Source organism: Haemaphysalis longicornis, unplaced genomic scaffold (assembly GCF_048455015.1).
Source record: "Haemaphysalis longicornis isolate Haplotype H1 unplaced genomic scaffold, Haemaphysalis longicornis Haplotype H1 scaffold_9, whole genome shotgun sequence".
Lineage (NCBI taxonomy): Eukaryota > Metazoa > Arthropoda > Arachnida > Ixodida > Ixodidae > Haemaphysalis > Haemaphysalis longicornis.
Genome location: NW_027526460.1, coordinates 44,993,314 through 45,018,762, shown reverse-complemented (window position 1 = coordinate 45,018,762; position 25,449 = coordinate 44,993,314). Strand labels below are relative to the sequence as shown.

Sequence of the window (25,449 nt, the reverse complement as noted above, 5' to 3'; positions counted from 1 at the left end):
CGCAGAGCTCTGCAGAACATGATTTTCGCTATTACTACGAAAACGGGTATATTGGATAGACGGCGGCAGCTGATGGGCTAGCAGTGGCGATGCCTGGCCAAACACTTCACGTTTCTGGGAGCACTGACCACTGATGCCTCGAGGCTCGCAATCACTTTCATCTTATTACAAATGTTTTTTCTCTCTAGCACAGCAAGCCACTGCAGTATAGCCCACTTATAGCCTGGATTCCGTTGAAACCAGGTTTGCAATAACAAACAAATCATTTTCTGTCACCATTTGTACGCTTGCAATTCAATTTCAGCCAACTCGCAGCGAAACATTCCAAAAGGCCAGCACGGATATAACGAATAAAACTAACCCAAAATGTGCCGAATTCGGTGCAGAATTGTCGTTAAAAGTTGGAGAGAGCTAAAATAAACAGAAAATAACACAAAGCCGCTGACCCACAGTGCACAGACTGTGCCTTTCACGAGCATGTACAGCGGAGAAAAGCGTACCAGTCGCCACGCTCGCACTGCGCAGAAGTGGGATGCTTCACTGCAAGACACGCTCCGAGTATTGCTCTATCGGATGCTCCATGGAGGAAAGGTTGCTTTGACCGACGCCGCGAGACCAATCACAGTGTTTGCCACTGGTCCCGGTTCCGTAGTCACTGTTCAAGCGCCGCTTTTCCCACGTTCGCGTGCCCCAGGCATGTTGACATCTTCGATCTTGTCAACAACAAACCCAGGGTTCTTTCTTTAGGCGGCCTTGGCGTGGTGGGCTTGATATATTATCTCCATACCTGCCCCACTCCTTTCCATTTATGTTTTTTGCCGCGGCCTATCGTATCCATAGATTTGCAACGCGGATGCTGTCGCAATAATTGGAGAAAAGGAGTCGCAATGGATAACAAGGAGGACAAGGTGGTGTGTCCTGGCAAGAGTGCATTACAAGACGTGTACAGTGAAATCTCGGTATAACGAACTTCAGGGGGCTGTGCAAATTGCTTGTTATCCTGAAAGGTCGTAGTGAAAATCACAAAATTTAAGACAACAAATTAGAGTGTAGAACTTTAATAACGTAACCACCTATAGTGCGGGACCAGATATATGCAGGTTTTCCTGGCCACTGATAGGCCTCCCACGGAACCCTATGCATAAGTGAACTGCTCATAATGCGGTGGCCCGAAGAACAATACAGTTTATAGGGCGGCTTTTCGGTGGATCTACTAATTAAGTGGTGCAGCTGGGGCATCGTTTTAGGGTCGCAAGAAAAAGGGAAAAGAAAATGGACTTAGCCATCCGACGCAGCCCGCACTCCCTTTTCTCTTCTAACACAGGTACGGAAAAAAAAAAAAAAAAAAAACTGCGCTCCTTAGCTCTTGTGTTGCCTTTTCACTCACGTGATAACCCCAAGTGCCTTTGCTCTGAATACATCTCAGTTGCAAAATCGAGTCCCCCCCCCCACCCCCCTCGGGTATGGTAAGTTGTTGCGATTAGAACCACAGCAGATAAGCAACCATCGTTTTCCTGTTTCGAACATCTGGAAATAGTGAGATGAATGACGCGGAGGTTTCCACTACCTGCACATTAAGCTGATAAGCCAGTACCTTCGGCATCGCGAACGCAAGTCGTAGATGATGGAAAAAAAAAAGACAGACAGACAGAGACAGAGACAGAAACCAATCCGGTTTTGCGTTTTTATCACGTTGTCTTGCTGGCATAAGCCGGGCTTCTGCTCTGTCTGCGGCACCTCAAACTGAGAGGCGGGAAAAAAAAAAAGAAAAAAAAAAAAGAGAGGAAGTTTTATTCTGCGTTTCGCTTTACTTCCACATTGCACCAGGTATTCCGAGCCCACGCTCCGATAACCTTTGCGCGCGTCTCTGCGCTCCATGGCACGTGTAAAACCTGAAGCGGTCTTTAAAAAATATGAAAAATAAAAGGAAAAGAAAACGTGGAGTAAAAGGTGCTGCGCAGCCTGATCCAGCGGGCCACTCGAACAGTGGTGGCATAGAAAAAGAAAGGCACGCGGCAGCACGCAGCCACAGGCACGGGCAGCTTTCTGAACTGAGGAGGCCGCCCACCCCTCTTTTTTTTCTGCTCCTCACCTTTTAGGTGCACAGGCAGGATCCGATCACAGGCAGGATCCGAGCCTGTGTCTGGTAGACCAGACAGAGTTACTGTCAGCCATCATACCCATTGGGCTACGACCGTGAGTCAGTACCCGAGAGTCGAATGGCTTACTCCCTCGCCTGTAACGGTGCGGGGTACCTTAGGACCTCCCAATGTCCATCCGTGTCCACCCATGCGCACACCACCATCAAGCGAAAATCAAGCTCAAGCGAAATTAGATTTGAGCCATGAGTTGCACTTTCACTTAGGGCAGTGGTTCTCAAATGAGGGTCCGCGGACCCCAGGGGGTCCGTGAGAGCATTTTAGGGGTCCGCGAAGCCTCCCTCAAAACTTTTTTCCCCCCGTCGCTGTTTTCTCAATTTTTGCCAGCACTTGCTTGCAATGCAAACGGGTGGCTTCGCTGCATTACATGTGCGCTTAATTTCTCCGCGTAGCATACATTTTAACATCTGCTTTTTGCACAACATGCCAGCTATCAGAAAGAAAAAAGACAGAAACAAAAAAGGCAGCATAGAGGTGTTTAGAAGACTTTTTATATTCAAGAGCAACATTATGTTCAACAACATTACTGTTCAACATTATGACGTGCGTTGTCATTAACGTCAAGCAGAATAGGCGAGCATGGGGTAAGTGTGTGTGCGACTTAGGCTGCAAGGACATATTGTATGACATTATGACACCTACCAACATATGCTCCGTCAAGGGGTCCCCCATCCCTTTCGCAAGCACAAAAAGGGTCCCCGGGGCAGTCATGGCTGAGAACCACTGATTTAGGGAATAATCAAGGGGCAACTCTCGGCTCAAATCAGATGGTCGGGGCGCAACTTGGTGAGGGTAATGAGTACGGGGACTCGAAATGACATCCATCATCCACGGAGTGGAGATGCTGCCATTTTTTGTTTTTTTCCTCTCTCGCATCGGCTCACACGTTCTGCGGAGCAATGTGCAAGGCGTCCACTTACTACGCTTTGCCGTGTCGTCTGCTAGCCTACGGCTCCGGTTGCCGTGCTTGTTTCACGGATATCTAAGAATCCCTGGACTTCAAAATGAGTTCTTAGTACTGAGGCACCGTTAATATAGCACGGAGTTAAATAAAAGGATTGTTATTTCGAAAAGTATGCTATTCTGAAGTACGTATAGTGAAATAATACTACATTAAAACTATAAGCAGTCGGCGTGGGATTTCTTAAATGTTCATTCACCTGAAAATTTTAATGTTAATGTGGTGTTCCTTGTACAGAGATTTGACTGTACAACTGCAGAGGCATTTTCATATTGAAAGTGTGCATATACCTTTTATTTCTGTGCAAAAATGTCGAGTTAAATTTTAGTACTGTGAGCAACCACAACGATTACAGAGCAACAGTTCCTTTGGGACCGGAGTACATGGCAATGAGCAGCAGCAGCCAAAAAAAGAGGGGGGAAACATGTGAAGCAAAATACACCACATGAGCTGCTCATCTCAGCAGCGCCACACGAAGCACAACACTAACTAGCCTCACACAAGCGCTTTATAAATGAATGCACGTACCCTCTCAAGCCGCTCCCTTTCTTTTTCGTCGTTGTAGGCGGTGTGTTGGGCTTCGAGGTGTGCCAAAAACTGGGCACTCCATGCGTCGAAGACGTCCCTCTCCTCCCCGGCGTAGTTGTCGATGTAGGACGTAATCTCGCGCTCAAGCTAAAATAGAGAATATGGGAAAGGCCGTCAGATGCAAACGCTTATTAGAAACTGCAACTGTGCTGACAGCCAATGTGGGCAAGATCCGTTTTGGCCATTGCTTCTTGGACAGCATACTTAAGGCCAGACATACCAGAAATCTGGCATCGTGTGTTAACGCCACTGAGTCCAATCAATGCAACACCAAGGTTGGCAGACAGAACATTTCAAGAAATCGAAACATTTTTGGGGAAGTACCAACTATGAAGAGTTAGCCAGGCAGTTTTTTCTGTCGGCCCGGGAACACTTTGAAAAAAAAAAAAAAGAAAGGAAAAAGAAGAAAATTAAGAATAAAGCACTTCCAGATGTGACAAGAGCCACGTTAGTTGTGACAAGAGCCGCATCTACTGCTACCATGTTTACTCAAATCTAGGCAGATTTGTTTTTTTTTTTTTTTTTTAACGATATGCAAAAGTGGAGGGTTAACTTAGATTTGAGTACCATGGTTTGACGGCCCGGCTGCGCTAGCGGCATGACGGCTTGCCATGCACTGATCTCAGGCTGCTGTGTGCAGACAGTTCTGAATGCGCGCCCGCAGCTCATTTTCCAGCATTCTACGGTAGCTGCATGGTGACGTGGTCGTTCAGGCTCAGCGGCGGAGGAGTCCCCACGGCTACACAGGCCAACCGCGTCACCTGCTTTGACCTGTCCATTGTTCTAGAATCTCACAGTCCCACGTTCGTGCAGCGAGAGTTGTCGAGCCGGCGAGCTTTCATGCCGGTAAGGGTGGACTGTGTCAAGTTAAGACACCGGCGATTGCCATGCACTTTGACACCCCCTCCTCTTTTCCACTCATGTGGTGCGGGCGCAGAGTTGCCAGTTTTCTGGAAGAGTCGTTCAGTGCAGTAGTGTTGGTAGAGTTTTGCCAGTGTCGCACCTCAACGGCGTGCTCGCGAAACGCCTGCACCACCTGCCCCACCTCTACTTGAGAAGCAATGGCATCAATCAAATGGTGCCACTACTGCACGGCCTTTAACTCTTTCGGGACCGCTCCATAGGCCATCGATCACATATGATCGATGGTTTCACGAGCCTGCAGAATACAAATTTCCGCCCGATGGAACACCTAGCAACATCTAGGAGATAGTTTGAAAACTATAGTTTTCTCTTTTGTGAAGTTTCTTTTTTTATCGCCAGGCGGCAACGCATCAGATATTTTATTCTGACGGGCAGTGGTTTCGAATGTAAACAATCATGGCGTCATCTTCGCCTTCGCCTTCGTCATCTTCGCCTTCTACTGTGGATTTCAACGATAAGAATGGCAGTGAAGAGTCGGAATGCGGCTTTAGAGATCGGATTTCAGCTCGAGTGAGGATTCAGGTGTCGATCAGCCTGGAACATCAAATCGCGCTCAAAGGTGGGTGTTGGTTTCGGTTTCAATTGTCTCTGGAGTAGGTATGTGCGCTTGAAATATGTTCTGGCTGGTTTATATTTGTTCGCTAGGGTGTTAACTACCTATGGTGGTGATCTCCTGCCACCATCTCAGAAAGGGATCAAGTTTTCGCCGAGACGAAAGCCCGGCGTGTACCTGGGCGATGACGTAGCCATGGCCCTAGTGCCAAAGAGATCACGCACAAAACAAAAAACCAGTTACACCTAGCCGCATCAAACTTTCGCGATGAAGAAACAAAGCATTGTGTTAGATTTTGTATATCCTGAAATACAGTCTACGCTCGTTACAGCGGATCCGGCAACAACGGACTTTCGGTTACAACAGACCATTTCTGTTGGTTTGTCTGGTACCCATGCATTTTAAATGGAGTCCACTCCGCTCACAACGGACCCGGCTAGAGCAGACTATCGGCTACAACAGACTAAATTTTAGGCGAAAATTGTTTCGACTGAACGTTTATAGCGGACTTCCGCGGGGCCGGCGCCCGGTGTGCTTTTTCGTTTATTTTGGCAAGAAAACTATTATGTCTGGCAACATTGCTGGCAGCCGGGTCGTTGGCGCAGCCAAGCCAAGCCAGTGGCTTTTTTTTTTTGTGCGACCAGCGGCATGAGCGGCAGGGTAGCTGATTTCACTGTCGGATAAATTAAGCGTAATTAACGCTGTTGAACACGAGGAAAAACAGGCTGACATCGCCAGAAGTACAGGCCTGTCTAAACACAGTGTCCGCTGTACCGTCAAGAACAAGGCCGCTGCCGATAAACGCGACTCCGGTGAGATTGAAAACAGGGCAATCGAATACTCGAAGTGGTGCACTCGGAGGCGAGTCTGCCCGCGTCAGTTTTTTTATGTAATAAAAAACTCGGATTCAGTGAAGTTCGGCTTTTATTATTCCCACGCATGCATCGTTCCCGTTCCGTTCGGTGAAAAAGGTAAGAAATGCCTCAAGTAGGGGTTGTTCCCCATCCATTGTGTGCAATCTGCCGGTAGCCGTGCGCAGTCCAACTGGTCTAACTTTCGATTTTACAGCTGACCGTCATCAGATTATTTCATTACATCTGTTTCAATGACCAGAATAAAATCGCTAAAAATGTGGAATCTGCCTTGAGGGAACGTCAGGCAGCGATCCGATTGGTTTGACGAACGGTTTCGGGAAAACCTGCCTCGTCGTGAGGGGATTTAAAAGAGCCTAGCTAATGCTGATGGGCACAACTGATGTTTTATAGCTGGTTTTTAATTGCGCCTAGTTATATTCTTGCGTTAATTGCTCAGCCCATTTTGCGTCTTTACACGCTTGACCACATGCGCTAGGCCTTTTCGAAGTGCCGGTGCTAAGTTTTGAAAACGGTGTTTACGCGATTCTTTGCCTTCGCGCGAACACTGTGCAGAGGTGCTGCAGGCGTGTAGAAAGAACAAAGCGTATGTACTATGCATGCAATATCGGTCAAAGTACCCACTGTAAGGCTCATAGCCCCCCCCCCCCCCCCCCCCCCCCTCCCCGTCGGATACTGCATAATTCGGCTACAGCGGACGTTTTTTTCCGGATTCAGAGGGTCCGTTTTAACGGGCGTAGACTGTAATTTTATTCTTTTTTAATATTTTTATATTTACGCTTTTTTCTATCTTTTTCTGTAGTTTTTTTACAAAGTTCTTACTTTAAGATTTTTTCATGGTTCTATCGTCAGTGTTGAAGTAAAACTTGGTATTGTATGTCAAAGAACGTATAATTAGCTGCATTTTGGTATATGCTAAGGTAGGATGGTGCCTTTGCTTTATGTAATAAATTTGTAGCGAGACCTCACTTTTTCATCACTTTTTCGGGCGGTCCCGAAAGAGTTAAGCAGAAGGTCGTTTTGCACGCGGAGAATACTTCAAACCTCTAAACGAAGCGCAAGTTCAGCGTGCACAAAAAGAATGTGTGACGATGGCGCAAACTACACACCGAACTATTCAGTTGTGCGGCAACCCGCATGCAGTTCACTGGACCAAAAATAGGCCGACACCATGAGGTGGATGGAAGAGGTTGTCCCCAATTTTATCAGGAAACAAAAGGGAAGCGGGAATGCCCGCGACGGCAGATTATCCAGGCGAAAGCCAAGGAAGTTGCCAAAGCGAAGGGTGTCACACGAGCCAATTTTAAAGCAAGCAGGGGCTGGGCGATGCGCTTTATTAAACGGTTCAGTTTTAGCCTGAGACGACGGGCCTCCGTGTGTCAGAAGCTGCCCAACGGCTTTGAGAAGCTTGTAAGTTTAGTGCTAAGTGATGCAGCAACGGCGAGAAAAAGGCTACCAACTGGGGTAAACAGCAAGCGCTGACCAGACCCTGCTGTTCTTCAACATGCCAATGGCATGCACTGAGAGCAAAAAAGGTGCGAAAAAACTTGGGACAGTGGGTTATGAAAAGCAGCAAACGACAGTAATGTTAAGTTGCACCACCGATAGACGGAAACTCCCCCCATGCATAATATTCAAGCGCATGACTACGAGCAAGTGAAAAGTTCCCCAGAAATGTTCTTGTGCATGTTCGCGATCAAGGTTGGATGTCCAGCAGCTTGATGGAGGAGTGGGTGAAACTGTTTGGGAACGCCATCCAGCGGCCGCATTTTGCAAGCAGTCACTTCTAGTCCTCGAGTCCTACTGCGGCCATCTGACTGACAGCGTGAAGACTACGCTTTCTTGTGCTAGGACAGACATCGCCATAACCTCTGGTGGCACGACTAGCCACCTCCAACCGCTTGACGTTGCCATTAATAGGCCCTATAAAGGTAGGCTTTGCAAGCACTATAATGACTGGCTTACGTCGGAAGAATATCAGCTCCTCCCAACCGGGCGCATCAAGAGTGCCTCGATAGGCCAGCTGTCGAACTGGATCGCCGCGGCATGGAACGAAATTCTAGATGAAACAATCATTACGACTTTCAAAAAGTGTTGTATTTCAAATGCGATGAATGGAAGTGAGGATGATGCCCTCTGGGATAGACTCAGCAACAAAGAGGACAGCGATGTGGAAGGTGACGATGAACAAGCTTTATACGTACGTGCCTATGGAGCGTGCAGTTACGCAATAAAAATGCTGGGTTTTCAGGCAATGAAATGGCTTTTTTTTCATTCGGCCTGCATTCAAGGTAAGTTTATTTTTTTGGTCTTGCGAATTTCGGGGGTCTTCCTGCAATCAAGGACGGCCTAATTTGGGTAAATACGATACTTAATTAGGCAGTCGACTGTGTTCACGTCACGCAATCTTGGCACGTATCAGTTTTCAGCAAAGTGGCCTCACAGTAAAGTACTTCTCTATATACTTCTTGCTTTCTGTGTAGTGAAACTTCTCATCTCAAATTAATTAAATCTTGCCTTATCTATGGGTTTGTGCAGTCAACTTTTTTTAGTGTACATGAAACAGAAATACAATTACACAAATGACAATAAACGTCAAGTCCCACCATACAGAGTTAACACTCATCACAAATAGCTAGCACAGCTTTCTCTAGGTTCATTGATTGATCGATTGTAAGGTTTAACGCGCCGGCGCAACGCTGGCAATGAGGCGCGCCGTAGTGGAGGGCTCCGGATTCCTTTTGACCACCTGGGGATCCTTAACAAGCACCGAAATCTCATACACACGGGTGTTTTTGCTTTTCGCCTCCATCAGAAAAGCGGCCGCCGCGGCTGGGAATCGAACCCGCATCCTCACGCTCAGCAACACAGTGCCTTAGCCACTGAGCCACTGCGGCGGGTCTTTCTCTAGGTAATTAGGAATTTTGCAATCTTCTGCAAAATTCTACAAGGCACAAAGCGACTACAATGTAGCAGTTTATGATCAAAAATGCCATCATGAACAGTTTCAGTGCAAAATTAGAAGATTGGGCAGGTGCAAAGTACTCACCCGCGGCAGCTCCGTCTCTAGTCGTTTGCGCTCTTTCATCTCGCTGAGCAGTCGACCGCCACGGTTGTTGAGACGTGCCGGGTCAGCCAGCCGCTTCTCGTAGTCGAGAAATCGTGCCCAGAGGGCCTCTCGGCGTTCCACCTTCCTGAAGATGTCCTCGTTCTTGGCGTGGAAGTCCTTCAGGGTCTTCAGCTCTTTTTCAAGCTTCTCCAGCCTCTCTTCTGACCAGTCTGGAAGGAAAGAACCAAGAGAAAAGCGAAGTGCCAATTGGAGGAGACAGAGGCAAGAACACAGAGAATTCTTTCACGAATAAGTTCATGCGGCGGAAAATCTGTCGCGGCAGGGCACCGTATGTTCATCGGGCTGAACTACATGGAGCAAGGACACGGCGTCTATGCTGGGTTGCTCTCAGTGTGGCTAACTGAAGCTCCATGAGCAGAATCAATGGCGGTGTTCAGTAAACAGACCCACTGAAGGAGCTTCCCACTTGGGCTGTACGTTGTTTGATGATATTCTGCATGAATGATGATATTCTGCATGAATTCTGCATGATATTCTGCATGACGATATTCTGCATGAAAGTGCTAAAGGCAGATAAAAATAATAAAAGTCCCCGAAAAGATTCGAACCAGCAACTCCCAGAAAATGAAACTGGCATTCTACCACCACTCCACCTCAACAGATGGTGCTTTGGTGCAATACAGCATGTCAAGCCCGGCTTTGAATACATACGGCAGGCTGGTTCAAGTTTTTTGCTGTATTTGAGAGGCCCTCGCAGTGAATATCGCCTGTTCCTCACACACCGACCTTGCAGATGGGCCCCATGTTGCTGTTAATACAAGTTATGTAGCCAGACCGCCTTTATTTAACCTAATAAAAGCTATCGTACATGCCTATCTTGGCGACACAAGCCACAGTAGTTGGGTCGGGACCGTGTTGCGTTTGCGGCTTGAGCTATCAGAAAAGTGAGGACTTCACTTCTTGCAGCACCATTTTCTTCAATCGATCTCAGATTAGCTCAAGTAGGCACAGGACAAGAGTATGTCTATCAAACTCTTTCAAAGTGGCCGTTTGCAGCGGCCCATACACACCATACACCATGGAGGGGAAATTGGAAGACCTGATTGATTCCTTTGGTTTACCGTTCGACACCGCTCCGCGCCCGCTGAACTTTTCTGACCCTGCTAGATCGGCGGCAGACAACAATTTTTCCCACGGCTCGTGTCGGGTGAGCGCCGCCGGGCGTTGTTCATCACCTATTCCATACCTGCCAGGTTTGCCAGGATAGCATTAGGGAGATCTGACCGGGGCCTTGTAGCAACAACAGAATGGGTAACCTTACACACATTTTTTATTTACTTACAACATAGCAGGAAATGAACTGTTTCTTTGTCCAAACTACCAACAAGCTACACCACTGAAATGTTCGACGTGGCTGACACCGCCCCTTTCAGAAAGTCCTGGAAATAGTACTGCAAGCGCAATACAAAACAGCAGGAACTGAACTGTTTTGTTGTTTCGTCTAAACTACAACAAGCTACAGCACTGGAGACTTGCAAAATCTTCAGAACGGCCGTCCAGAATGGCCGTGCTCGTGCGTAAATGAAAGCGGCGGTGGCGCTGCGCTTCTATCAACAGTAAACTAACAATTGGACGAACAGGTTCACCGTCTGCGCATGGCCAACTACGCTTTTTAAGCACTTCACTGATAATGATGCCAATTGGTGTCGGGTTGGATTGTCAGGTATACCTCCGGCACATTGTGGTCAGCCTGGGAAAAAGATTTGGCCAAAGACGGGTGCGTTTTCGGGAGATTTTTGTTTCGGTCGTACAATTCGGTCGTACGTGAAAATGCGCCGCGGTGACGGCGGCAACGTGGCGGCGTCACCAGCCGCAAAGAGGTGCGCTAGCTCCAGCGACTGCTTCTAACCGCTCTTTAAGATATCACTGAAGGCCCAAACGAAGGCAATTGTGCAGGAAAGGAGCTGATAATGTGGTCGAAAACGACACTATAAAGCATCATCCGTGCTGCTAGGGAAAGCGCCAATCAAATATCCGCCACCGCGGTAAGCCTAAACATCTCCGGCGGCGCCAGCCGGCTGTCTCGAGCGCTTTCTAACTGCCCGGCATAAAGAGCACGCCTCCCCATAGCCTCCTTTATAACCTATACAGGAGGCTATGGCCTCCCAATCGGGGCCTCCCACTGCCGCGCTCGTCACGCGTCATACCGAGGTAGAACTTGGAAGCAGTAGAAGCTGCCGCGCACGCGGAATCTGTGACGCGGCGCCAAAAAGTCGCCCGCGCAACGCCGACGCACACGAATCGCATGCAAAAATGCGTCAAGAAGCGTTTTATTCGTCTCTAATAAATAAAATGAGCATTAGCAAAACCCTTGATTCAATGCGCGGCGCTAACGTAGCCGCCATGTTTGTTTTGGTATCGCGTGGCAATGGCCGCTGCCGGTTGCTTCGATGGTTGTCATCTTGCAGCGAATGTATTCTTCCCGCTCAACCCACAGCGCATGGTTATTCCGGGTGCTTATACAAAAGCTTTCTTTTTTTTTAACATCTACCGCGCATACCGCAAGCGCACGGCTCTTGTGGAGAGCCGCCGTATGGGTTGACGGAAGAGCTCTTTGTGATACAATTTTTTAGGCGGCGCTCACTTTTTTTTTTTTTGAGAGATGCAATTTTTCGGGGTCGACCTACATTCGAGTCGACTTAATTGTGTAAATACGGTATTAATGTGCTATGTGATTCAAGTACTTCTTAAAAATAGAGGAGAGAGTGAAAAAGGTCAAGATGAAATTAAATAAAACACGTAGAAAAATATTCACCCTTGTGCCAACTGCATTAAAAGGTGGGTGCTTAGCTTGAAAGCGGTAGGGATACTTTTTGGCTACAGAATTTCCCTACGAATTCACTGTTTTCACAACAAGTTCATAATTTGGAAGGGCTGAAAAATTTGTCCCACGTTTTCAGACACTAAACACAACATTGGGAACTGGAAGAAATCAACAAATATGATAGCCAATAAAACAATAAAAAAGCTACCTCATCTGGTAAAGACTACAAATTCATGAAAACTTATCCAAAGTTTAGAACAGCACCCCTGCTACCCAGAAACCATGCAAGTGTGCCGACCTCACTAGCTTGTTTGGTGGGCGTGAATGGTACCCTGAAAGCCACCTTAAAAATGTTTACTTTGTTGCACTCAGTACAGGAAGATGCTAAGATGATAGCACACGCATCATGATAGAGCATTCCTTAACAGAGAAAACAAACTTAACACTTTCCGCACAATGGAATGACTACTTTTTCTTAAGGATCATATGCATGTGTTCAGCCTTTCTTAATGTTCCAGATATGAGCACTGCCAGCAGCAAAGAAGCCAACACTTTCAGTTGCCAAAGCAGTTTTTTATGGCACCAGTGGCATAAGCTGCTTTTCCCACTGTACTTTGGCACAGAATTGAATGTTCAGCTATTGTTCCTTAAAAGTGGGCTACCTCCTGTACCACGAACTGCTAGTAAAGCAGCTTGAGGCAAAAATTAACCGGAAAATAGAAAAACTTGAGAGCTACCAAAGAGCAAGAAAACATTTCTGCTCGACCCGCCTCAATCAACATCAGCATCATTACTGTTCTCGCGCTGTTTGATATATGCGGGATCTACTGTATGAGCATAAGTGAAAGCAGTGTCATTTCAAACAATTTCACGTTGTATTCCCGCCGATCAACTTGAATTAGTGTCCAGAGCAGGGGTCACACATTTTGTCTACAGCTGCGCACTCGCAACGAGAGGAGCCGCCAGACAGAAACCACACCCACCCTCAGAGTCCCACTCCTCCTCCAGAAGGGCCTTGCGCTCGGGGACGCAGCACAGGCGGAACCACGACAGCAGCTCGTCCTGGACACGCGTGATGAACTCCTTCATGCGCTCCTGCTTCAGCACTTCGCACTTGGCGATCTGCCGCTTCAGCTGCCGACAGGGAAAGGAGAGACAAAAGAAGCACGGTCCAAACTCTGGCCACAGCAGCACCCTGGCTGTCCTGTCGGAAAGGCGTGCCAACACCAGCTTGTTCTAGTGCTCATTTGCAAACTCAACCTGGGTGCGAAAACAACCAAGTGGTGTTTGGGTGTTACACTCTCGACCCACGGCTCTGTCTGGGTTGCTTGCAGGCATAGCTTATCTGCTCTCACCTTTTTATCAGGCTACTGGTTTCACGTGCCACGCCATGAAGGGAAAAAAAGACTCCTGTGTCCTTTAAAAGGCTCGTTAAGAGATGGAAGGTTTAAAGGAGCCATGAAGACAAAATACAAGTTTGTGTTATTCAAAAGATTTTGTGCGTGTTTTATAGTGATTTGATTGATTGTGGGGTTTAACGCGCCGACGCAACTCAGGCGATGAGGCGCGCCGTAGTGGAGGGCTCCGGATTAATTTTGACCACCTGGGGATCTTTATCGTGCGCCGAAATCTCGTACACACGGGCGTTTTTGCTTTTCGCCTCCATCAGAAAAGCGGCCGCCGCGGCCGAGAATCGAACCCGCGACCTCGAGCTCAGCAGCGCAACGCCTTAGCCACTGAGCCACCGCGGCGGGTGCGTGTTTTATAGTGCCCCCAGCGCTTGTCGGAATGCAAACGATGCTTTATTCACAGGGAAATTAATAATTTTAAGCTGAAATTTTGATTTTCCCGCTAAATCGTGCGTTTTCGTGGTCTGCAATGACATCACGGAACCGACCACTCTGCAGCCGATTGGGAAGCCTTGTTTACCGTTAGTGAACCTAGACGGTGCCACCATACCGTGGCAAGCAGTTTTCTGCCTTTGGTTTGTTTTTGACCATATTCAATACTGGCTTGTTTTTGTTCAGGGAGAAAATAATTGTTTCGTGAAACATAGTGCTCGCTCGACAAATATGGTCACGTAAGACACCGTTGCTTGCGTCAATTGGCCAGTGTCATCTGAGACAACCCCAAAGCCCCGCAGTACTGCGCAGCTAAACCAAGCAGCATAGTGCGCACAATACCAGCAGCAGTACGCATCAGTACTTCTATGTTTACGTGTGCTTTCGTAACTTCCACTATTTGTCCCACCGTTCTTACGGCTTTAAAAAGAATGCGCCCAAAATTTAAGCACAAATAGCTCATTCGGCAAGCTCATAAGCTCTGCTGAATTTGCTTTTGCTTTTGCTGGCCTCCGCCAATCGCAGAGCTGGCTGGTATGGCATCATTAGTTCTGTTGCGGGAAATGAGCTAGTGGGTCGCATGGCCATTCCCTTTTTTCCTAACTATGTAGCTTATTTGAGCGAAGTTTACGGTAAAAGTGGTGTCAGTATGATTCTAACGAGACCGTCTTTTGAATGAACCAAACTGTGTTTTGTCTTCATGGCTCCTTTAAGGGGAGTCACCTCTTAACATTCCTACGGGACTTACTACTTTATGACCCACGGGGTTAAAAGCAATCGTGCATGAATACGAAATGTTTTACAAATACATAGAAATCTTCACAACAGCCTAGTTTGCTTATTTAAGAAATATGCGACCTCTGTACTGAAATAAATGCACAAAACTCTCCCTTGTTAGACAGCTAGCACAACCTAGTCAGAACTAGATAAACCAAATTGTTTTTGGATAATTGTTTAACATATTGACGACAGGAGACGCCGACATCTGATGTCATCAAATTGTCAAACAATGGTCAAAAAACAGTTGTACAGTGGATAAAACCGGTTCATAATTTAACATGACGTCAAAATAAATTGACGACAGGAGACGATGACAGCAGAGCCCCTAACGTGCATCGCCCCTACAAAACTTCGTTTAACCCTTTTGCTCCCATTTACGATATAGTTGCTATTAGATTTTGTACCAAAATGAGCGATGACGAGTATTGGCCTCGAGGACATGGCGCCACCTACGAGCGACATTACTCGTAGGACGCCGGGTTATGTTGTCGTCTGCTAGAACACATTTGCTGTGTTTATGCGGCCGCGTGTTTTAGATGTGACTGCATCTCATTCACTCGCCTTGTCCCTCCATAGGGCGTTGTTGTCCGTCCACACCCCTCCCCCTACACTATAAAAAAAATAATAGTTAGCGGCGCCCGGTTTCGATCCCACGACCCTGTGGGCGGAACGCGAGGTACATGGTGCTCTTCCCACTGCGCCACAAAACCGAGACAGAATCAAATGCTACGAACGCGCCTTATATCCTTGACTCATTCAAACTACGTCAAGATGCTACTGATACAACGCATGATGGGGCAATGATTAAAACTTGCAACAAAAGAAAAGAAGCTCCCACTTACAGCAACAATGATGGAGTAAAGGTCGTTGCGACAGCGAAGCCCCAAGCATACCACTTAGAGAGATTGACCAAGACTGGCCAATAAAACATAATAATCATAAAACATAATAATCATATGCGTTCCCGACACGTTTCACGCGATTTCAGAATCAATCCAACGGAAACACCAAGTGAACCCCACGATGCGTCGCTCTACACAGGGTTCCCCTCGCGGGGAGGTGGGCGCAAATTTTTGTTGTGGCCACCGTGTGCCCTCTCCTCGCTGTTTTGATGCAAATTACAGAAAAAAGTTGTCTATAGACCAAATAATCCGGACAAGCAATCAGCGACTCGCTTGTTCCCGGCGACACCACCGCGTCTACATAGTTGCTACTATCGCCACCGACAGCTCGTACGCAGCCAGCTAACGCCAAGGATGGTGCAATTGATGCCGAGAAAAGTACACCGTTAATTCATTATGAAATACTTGCGACCTTGCAACAGCGATGGAAATGTGCCACTCAGTTGCGACCTCACAGCGTGTACTGCGAGCATTGCCTGGTAAATGAATGGCTATGTAATGAGAACGGTGAGCGGATCGCTTCGCCGCACATGCTTAAAAAGGGCTGGTGCGCTCCTATTTCCCCTCCAATGCTTTTCTTTTATATATATTTATGCAGTGATTTGATTAATGATCGCTATTCTGTACAGCTGATCGTTTACTTTTCAGGACAAGTTGTCCGCAATGTTTGAATGGTATTAACGCGAGTTTTCAACACCTTCGAGTGGATTTAGACATGCCTATGTTTACTTTTAATTAGGGCCTCGCCGTGGGAATTTATAATTGCAACGCGGGCATCTGCCTGTTTACAATGAGCCTGCGCCTTTTTCTAGCATCAAGTTCGAGAACTCGCGACCGCTCACAGAAGGCGCGGCTGTGTAACAGGCGAAACCCGTTGTCGACGTCGTGGAGTAATGGGGAGTTTTAGAATAGGGGAACCAAGCATAGGGGACCCCCCAAGCAGTTCCGGTCACCCAAACGCAACGCGCTTCCACGCGGCAAGTTTTAGAAGAGGGTCTTCTCTTACAGCTTGCAGTCAGCTTCAGATGCGCGGAGCTGGATGTTGGGAACTTTTGGCTTAGCGTCTCGACAGATATTCCATCGCCACTATCATCACACTAGAAATGACAGTCCCTAGCACAACTTTTCAACCACACTGTCACTCCCTTTCTTGTATGTGGAAATTAGTATCCGCGGTGATTGCCGTTTAAGCGATCGATGATCAAGATACCTGCCACGACCTCGGCCGATTCTCGCGCGCAGGCATCGCCATTCTTCAGGCCCCTCGCCACCCCATGCGTGAACGGGTCGACGGCGCCGGGACCGATCTCCGCGGCCGGACGACGTAGGACACGGCAGATATTTGAGCATCGCTTTGAAAATCACAGCTGATGACACTACCTAGAACAATTTTTCACCACACTAACATCTACCTTCGTGAATGTAGAACTGCTTTTCCGCGATCACTGTCATTTAAAAAGCGGCAACAAGGTGTTGCTGCCGCGACCTGCATCGGTTCGAGCCGCCGGCGGATGTGTGCGCGAACAGGGGTGAGACAGCTGAACCAGATTTGGGAGCAGTTTTCGGAGCAGCAAAATCTCGATTTTGGAGCAGGAGAACCTTGATTTGGAGCAGAAGAACGACATTTATTATGTCACCTTAGGAGCCTAAAAAACCAAATTTCTGGCAAATCAGGGGGGGGGAGGAGGAGGAGGGAAGTGCACCTTTTAATTGGTTTTGAACCTACATAACTCTGAAACAGCTACCTACATAACTCTGAAACAGCTATCAATAAAGTTTTTCTATCAGAGTATCACAATTGGTACGACATTTTTACAAACCATTTTTAAATTTCTAGGCTCTATGCATAGATAGCGTGGAGTGCCGTTGAGAATATCGAATTGAAAAACTAAGCAACTCCAAGGCATTTTTCTTATCATGTGAATGCCTAAATTATTATTTTTGCAATCCCAGACCCGGCTTTACGCACAAGTGTAGAGCCACGGCAAAAGTTGCACAAAGCGAGGTGACAGTCGTACCCCCCCCCCCCCCTCCCCCTCCCCATTTCAATCCCCAAGGTACATGTTCACTACGATCGTAATTTGAGTAACGTTGGTATGTTCAGCCACCTCCCCCTTGGCTCCAAATTTCACTTCAGATAGATGAACCATTATTACTAGCGTGCAATAATAGCCCGTCCTCAGACACTGCTTGAATATTTTGCGGCGATGTAGCCTGCGCCGCCACTTCTGCAGCGTCTATCGTCCCATTCCCGCCGCTCGCAAGCTTGCTGTCAGAGGCAGCAATAAATCAGCGTTTCACGCACCACGCCTCACACTCAACGCCGAAACACGGCGAATTCGCCGGCACCACGTTGTTTTTGATGAACTCCCGTCTTTCGAGTCGCGCAGCTTCCCGCAACAGATCAAACGACTAAATGTAAACCCAGCCACCCCCATAACCAAAACCACGGTACAAATTGGCGAAGAGCACTCAGCCTGAGCAACTGCTTCGCCCGGCGGCCATGTTTTCCAATCTTCACCACACCAAGATGGCGGCGCCCGCTGAACGCTGATGTCGTTCTGGAGATAAGGCGCTCCGAAAATTGCCGTTTTTTCGTCAACTTGCACAAGTAGTTTGTCGCCTCAGTACGCATAAGCATTTTTTCTACAGGACTTTGGAATGGTTTTCGATAGGGAAACTTTAAAACTCGCAGAATGTAACATGTGCAACCTGACGTGACTTTCGAAAAAAAAAAAAACTATCTCGGGGGCAGTTTTATGTGGTGTTTTATTGAATGATCAATCAACCAAACCTTTACAAACAGCTTCACCTTGGGAATGCTGGAAAATTATGCCGTCAGTAAGTATTTTTCCCCACTGAGACTGACGGGAGCGTTAAAATCCTTGGCTCTCAGACTGTTTTGGAGCAGTTCGGCGCAATTTTTGCGATTTTCAAGCTTTTGGAGCAGCCTGGCGCAGGAAAACAAATTTGTATCAAAACTGCGCAATATGCGCAGCTGTCTCACCCCTGCACGAAGCATTTCCACGAGTAGTAAACACTTCACTACTTCCTGCTTCATCCATTTCTTGCGAACGATAAGCTAAATCTGGAAGTTATAGCTCGGCGATCGTCGAAGCCTACAATGTTGATCGGGAAAACGAGCCGCAGCTTGCGCTTACACCGAGTTCGGTCGCATACGTTCCGCATACACCACTACGCCCAAGTCGTTTGCGGGCAGCCAACCCCAGATGCACGGTTATAAGGTTCCCGTGAGGTCAAACTACGCTTCACACACTGATAATTACCTTCAAACCCCGAAAATTAACATGAAAATACACTTAAAAGGCGTGTCCTAACCGAAGTGCCACGCGCTGCAATACAACTACCGTACTTACCCAATTCTAATGCGCCCCCGATTCTAACGCACACCTGATTTTCTTGGCAAAAAAACCCGGAAAAACATGCACCTCCGATTGTAACGCGCACAGAAGTTTGTTAACCAGAAAAACGAATGTGAGAGAAACGGCCGATTTATTTCCCGAAGTAATCTCACTCATCTTACTCCTCGTCACTCTCCGAGAGCTCCTTGTTGCTTTCCAGTGATCACATCTTGTCCTCGGTGCCGTCAAGCGCGTTCGCGATGCCACACTTCTGAACGAACGTTCAACCATGGTCGATGGAATCGTGGCTCACGCCTCGCACGCCCATCCCGCAAGCTTCAGTCGACCGCTTGTTTTGGACGCGCGAGTGCCACTCGTAAGCCACTCGTGGAAGCGGCGCACTGTCGTTGCCGCTGCTGCCACTGCTGTTATCAAGCGCGCAAGTGGAACGCTTTGACGATTTGTGTGAACGCCGACAGAAAAGCCTATGCGCCTAGGCTTCCTCCGTCCGAAAAATCGTTACTAAAAGCTTTGGCGCCATCTTGAGATGGCGATGGCGATGGGTGGGACAAAATTTCCGCTGTTTCTGCAGTTACAGTTTCGTATCCGACTAACGCGCATGCGATTTTTCGGCCTATTTTTCCGGAAAAAGAGTGCGCGTTAGAATCAGGCAAGTACGGTACGCAGCAAGGCAAGAACGGGGGGGTTTAACAAGTGACATCAAAACAATCGCAGCGCCGGCCTCTCCAGTGGTGGCCTTCGCGGCCAACAGTCGTCATAGCTCATTTGGTACAAAATATTGGAGCCCTGATGGCACTTTTTTGCAAGACACTGTGGCCATGCAGTGAAGCTATCTTTTAGCAATCTTCTTAATTAACACAAAGAAATCAAGGAATGTTATTTTACCGAAATAATGGTGCCATCTGAAGCCATCTTAGAGCAATCTTTTTTTTTACACAGAAAAATATAGGAACGTTATTTCATCAAATAATAATGCCGTTTTATTCATAAAAAAAAAAGCTCTGCAAATTGAGCAAAAATAATTTTCGGCAAATTTGGTACATTTTTTTTCTCGGTAAAGAAGGGTTAATGAATTAGTAAACGTTTTTGTACGAGTACATGATGCTTTTTAAGACCGTGCATCATTAATTTGCAAGTCCCATAGGAATGTGATCAGGTGAGTTTAAGTGATGCAAATGGTAGGTATTGTGCAACTTTCTGAAATTAAGGGCATCACAACCTATGCAACAGTGCCGTTGCAACCTGCAACAGTGCTGTGGAACTGAGCCTGCCCAGTGAACAGTGCAGGCCCAAGCATCAATACTTGTCAACACCCACGCATTCTTGCTGCCCTCCAGTTATGTTTTTGCAGCAGTTTAGATGGCTGTCACATGATGAAAGAATTAGCCGTGTGCAAGCTTGCTCGACTGCAAACGACATCTAAAGAAATAACGCCCCTCTCTCCTCTACACCTGCTTAATCCTCCCTTCCCAGATGCATCACATGACCCAAGAGTGACCTATGAGTAGGTCCCTACTGGTTTGTTGATCGATTGATTGTGGGGTTTAACGTGCCGACGCAACGCAGGCGATGAGGTGCGTCGTAGTGGAGGGCTCCGGATTAATTTTGACCACCTGGGGATCTTTAACACGCGCCGAAATCTCGTATGCACGGGCATTTTTGCTTTTCGCCTCCTTCAGAAAAGCGGCCGCCACGGCCCCGGGAATCGAACCCGCAACCTCGTGCTCAGCAGTCAAAGCACGCCTCAGTGACAGACAGCATTGTAGAACACTCGTGGCAATGGTCAGAGACAACGAAATGGAAAGCGTCGCCTTGCCCAGAGTTTGGGACAGCCAGCCAAGAGAAGCGAGACAGTGCAAGGCTGTCCCCTTGTAGCCATTACCACATATGTCATAAGTAGATAACCTAATAAGGCAATGTGGCCAACCCAGCCACGGGTTCTTGTAACTAACTGCAAATAATGGTACTACAGTGGTATTGCGCATCTGAAGCTACGACGCTGAAGTGCGGCCTTGAGGGCAGGTAGCCCTCTAAGGTGGTGGGAGAAACTACGCTCGATTCTGGGAAAAACAACGCAGGCCACAAACCAACATGTTTGATTGGCTACAAAATACTTTTAACCGAGCACTTTCCAAAAAGCATAAGGTAGGGGGGGGGGGGGGGGGGGGGAGGTGGCAAAGGTTCCACGTGTATGTCTAGGTTTCTTAATGACCATGGAAATATGTGCCATTGATACAACCGTGGCAGCACCATACAAAGCCCATTTGGGGATACGGTGGTGCCTGAACTCAGACGTGGAGCCAAGGCCTGGCACTTACAGCAACGGCTATTCAAGAAAAATCCACTGTAGCGCGTTTGGCAACGACTAGGCAGGGTCGAAACGTAACGAAAAAGGAGGAGGAAAAAAAGGGCACCCGAAGGGGCTCAGCGTACCGCGTCAAGTGCGGCATCAGTGAGGCCTGAGTGGGACCGCTGGACGTCCTCTCGCTCAGCCTCAGGGATGTCAAGCCTCTCCCAGTACAGGGCCAGGCGTTCCACGAGGCTGGCACGCTCTCGGCGGCGCTGGGCTTCGAGATCCTTGAGCTGCAGGCATGGCAAGTGGGAACACCGAGAAAAAAAATCTCACGCCAAACTGCTTCCATGAGGGAGGAAATGAGAAAAATAATGAACACAGCACACAATGGGTGTGCTCGCAACTGACCACTGCCCCATCCATCCACAAGGCAGTGGTCCACTAGACCACTGAAAAATGCCTTGTAGGGAACTGGCAAGGAGGATGCAGAAAGGAGAACGGCACTTCCAAATCATTTTTTCTACTAAATATTAACGCACCCAGGGTGGTCGAAGCATGGCCAAGAATTTACAGACTTAAATCTGCACAGGTAATCTCAGTGTTTACAAATCACTTTGGGAACCGTTAAGATATGCTAACGGTGCTTTGTATTTAACTCTTTCGCTACCGCAGAAAATTGACCAATTTTGGGGGGTCCAAGAAAACATTTTTTTTTCTGCTAAAAAATTATTTAGGCACTAATTGCAGGAGCACAAAATGCAGATTATTTAACGGCCTTTCCAATAACACCAGTTTTTTAAAGGTTTTCATATATCATAGTTGTGAAAAAAAATATCAAAATCAAAAGTTTTGTCAAGTTGTCGAAAAAAATGATAAAAAAGGAGTTGTGTATATCAAACCACCGGTAGTAGAAAAAAATTAGAATATACATTTTGCAGGGAAACATTTCAAAAACACACCCTAAAAAAAATGTCGACTTGTGCGGAAGAGTTTTTCAGATATAAAAAAAAAAATGTTAGCACGCACGGTGCTCGTGTCATGCGGTGAAGCCCAACCTCTAATTCAAACTGTGAAATTTTGGGTGGTTCCTTGGAATAAATCTGGCGGTTTGACGTTATCAGAGGCACCAATTTGCCCCCACATAACGTAAAAACATCTTGTCAATGGCTGACTTTGCATTTACAGCGAGCACAATATTTGGGACAAGCACGCGATGCAGAAAAAAACATGCACGAAGTTGAAAACGGAACGCCGTGGCTGATGTTTGTTGTCGTTCACGGTCAGTTATCTCTCAAAACATAAAGCTGAGCTTTATTATCATCTTCTTACTCGCAATTGTAGCCTTGCTCGCAAAAATGAGGTACGATGAGCTAGAATCGTCCGCTGCGATCTTTGGCCGAGTAGCAGTCGCGCGCTAAAAAAGATCAGCACAACGAGCCTCCTCTATTGCAGCGCCACCTAACATTTTTCAAATGAAACAGTACAAAAACTTATCAGAGACTCCGTCCGAATAGACAGTTCAACTAAGCAGCAACATTAGACACCCGGATATACCCTCGCATGAAAACGAAACTGGAAGGCGAACAGCTGGCAGTGTAAGGCCGGTTTGAAGCGCTGTCCTCGGCGGAACAGATATCTGGCTACTGGGTGTGACCTTTTGACTTGCATCTGAAGTTCTTATCGCGGAAATCGGGTTAGGGTGGGGGGAAATGAGGAGCGGCGTGCTTTGTTCGAGGATCAGTCGCGGACGCTTCAGGCGCCATGGCAGTTAGCCTTGAAGTTGGGTAACTGCGTAGTTGCGCTAAATATGAATTTCGCGATGCAGAAACGAAACCGAAACTGTTGTAAACTGTTTGGGAATGGTCCTGGGGTAAGTAGAACTACCAGAGTACTTAGGACAACTTGCGCAAAGGCAATAAAACTGCCTAAAATCATAAAGTAGCTTTGCAACCAGGCACTGCTTGACATTTTCAGCCGATTTCTGGGATTATTACTGTCAGAGCGTGAACCTGACGATTGAAAATCGTTTGCTAGTTCCCCATTCACGCCCTGATAGCAAAAAACAAGCGCTGGTGCAGAGTAATTACGAGTTGCACGCATTCTTCGTTGGTAGCCTTGAGGCGCGATGACCACGCTCCTTTTCCACAACCAGGTGATTTAAAAGCGTGTCAAAAATCACGTTTCCGTTGCAAAAATGAAAACAAAACTGATTTTGAAAGGCCATTTTCTGATCTAACTCCGAACAGCTTTACTTGTTCGAGAAACGCCTGGAACGCTATGAAAAGGCGCTCCCAAAAGTATCGATCAAATTGATCGATTTTGATAGGCGCGGTAGCGAAAGAGTTAATTAAGGCAACCTGCAAAAGTTATTCAACAGCCTCAGGCAACGACAGAATAGTGGTCCTGCTAAGAGCATTGTTTTCACGGGAGCATTTGCAGTCTACAGTTAAATCTCGTTACTACAAACCCCATGTTAACGAATTTCCCAAATTTCCGAATATTTTAGGAATACCCGCCAGATTGGCTATATTTTCCATATAAAAATATTTCAGAACTACGAATTTCAATATAGCGGATATTTCGAAATAACGCACGCAATTCATTTTCCCCCATTACAACCGAGGAACATCAGTATTACGAGTACGACTAAAAGTAACAGCGCTGCAAACTCTCACGTGAAACAAACCGCTAGCGGTTTCATCATCACCATGTCGAGTGGCAACAGCTTGTACCCCACAATGTTGTGGTTTTAATTAGCCTAGCAGACCCAGCCGTGTTTGCCTCTTTTCTCTCTTGTTTTGGGTGTCAGTGGGGCCGGTCGGCTGTTCTCATGAAGGTGGTCGTTCTTCACACTAATCACGTGTGTGGGCAGGCATTCATTTGTTGTGGGCGATTTTGCTGCAAAGTAAGTGCGAGATCCAAAGATGAATGCAGCTAGCGACAAAGACGTAGCGAGAGCAGCGAGGCGATGACACGAAGGAAAATGGCTGTGGTTCACCGAACACAGAAGATGAGATCGGGTCAAACACTGGTGTTTTAGTGCACACGAACAAAGTTCAGACTTCGTTGCTGGGTGCAATAACGTACCCGATGAGGTGTTGTGCAAGGTGGAATATGTAGAGGCATTCCTAATCGGTCGTGGATGGTGCACGCAGCAGAGCAACTTATTTCTTCAAATAAAGCAGCTTTGAAGTAAGTGCAACGTTTGAATCTGCGAGTTTGCCTGTCCGCCCACGCGTCTACTGTTCATTCCTAGTTTGAGCACTGGCTTATAACTGCCAGTTTTTCATTACAACGGAATTTAAAAATAACGGAAGATTTCCGGCTGTCCAGCGTGATTCGTTATATGGAGATATGACTGTAGTACGAAAGCCGACTGCACTTGGGGAGTTCGCAAACACGACACCATCAGTGAATACACTGGACCAAAAAGGACCTGAAGGCAGTGTGATGCAGTGCCCAACTTTATATACAATATACACAATACATTTGAATCCCGGTAGAACAAAACTAACAAAACTGATAGGAAATTAGAAAAATTTCACTGAAGCGGAAATTAGTTGCGGCAAAATCTGTCCCAACATACCACGGAAGGGGACCAAAAATAGCCCTGTATATTATCCACATCATTGACCGCATAACGCAATGTTTAGAAAAAGGAATTATGGGCAATTACGCCGTGTTTATTCGATAACAAACATTCCAGCGGTTCCATTTTTTTGCCAACACGTAAAGAACATGTTACTGGGAGGGGAGGAAATGCAGTTGCAAAACAATGCTGTACTACACTGCTTATCTACCGAGCTGATTACTTGCAGATAGCTGGTAGGCCGTTGAGCTACCAAATAAAGATGTCAATTTCTTAAAGGAGCACAGACACGAAAATTTTTTGTTACACTTTTATTGCTTTTATCGATGCCTAATGGTCTGGCGAACCTGAAATAGCACTTCAAATACTTCACCGCGCGATAGTTAATTGCACTGAACGGCCTGAAAATCGTTTGTTTCAAATTCCCGCGCTTTCATCCCGAACGGCGCATATGACAGCCTCCCGGTTTGACCTCACCGCTTTGTGCGGACGTCACCGGCGCTCGCTTGAGAGGGTGTTGCGCCCGCTCGCCGCTCGTGGGGCCGCGCGCGTGAAGTGACGTCCCAAGTTTTTGACGAGCGCTGTCGCGTCACTTCTTTTTCCTCTCCTGGAGTGATGTCACGCTGATGTCCATTTACTGAGTGCCGCTCCGCGCGCTACTCCGTCGGCGCGATAAATGCGATCCAATTGAACTATGTTTTTCGCGTCGC

General features: G+C 47.2%; 1 protein-coding gene across 1 annotated transcript in view; it reads right to left on the bottom strand.

The window, feature by feature from the left end:
• The window catches only part of LOC144152694 (protein regulator of cytokinesis 1-like), a 47,737-nt gene that overhangs the window by 16,000 nt on the left and 6,288 nt on the right, over nucleotides 1-25,449 (bottom strand). Inside the window, exons 5-8 of the mRNA XM_077684095.1 lie at nucleotides 21,291-21,440; nucleotides 12,935-13,085; nucleotides 9,107-9,336; nucleotides 3,649-3,795 (exon numbers count right to left, since the gene is read on the bottom strand). Of these exons, the coding sequence (XP_077540221.1) occupies nucleotides 3,649-3,795; nucleotides 9,107-9,336; nucleotides 12,935-13,085; nucleotides 21,291-21,440 (678 nt within the window). The remainder of the gene's footprint in view (nucleotides 1-3,648; nucleotides 3,796-9,106; nucleotides 9,337-12,934; nucleotides 13,086-21,290; nucleotides 21,441-25,449) is intronic.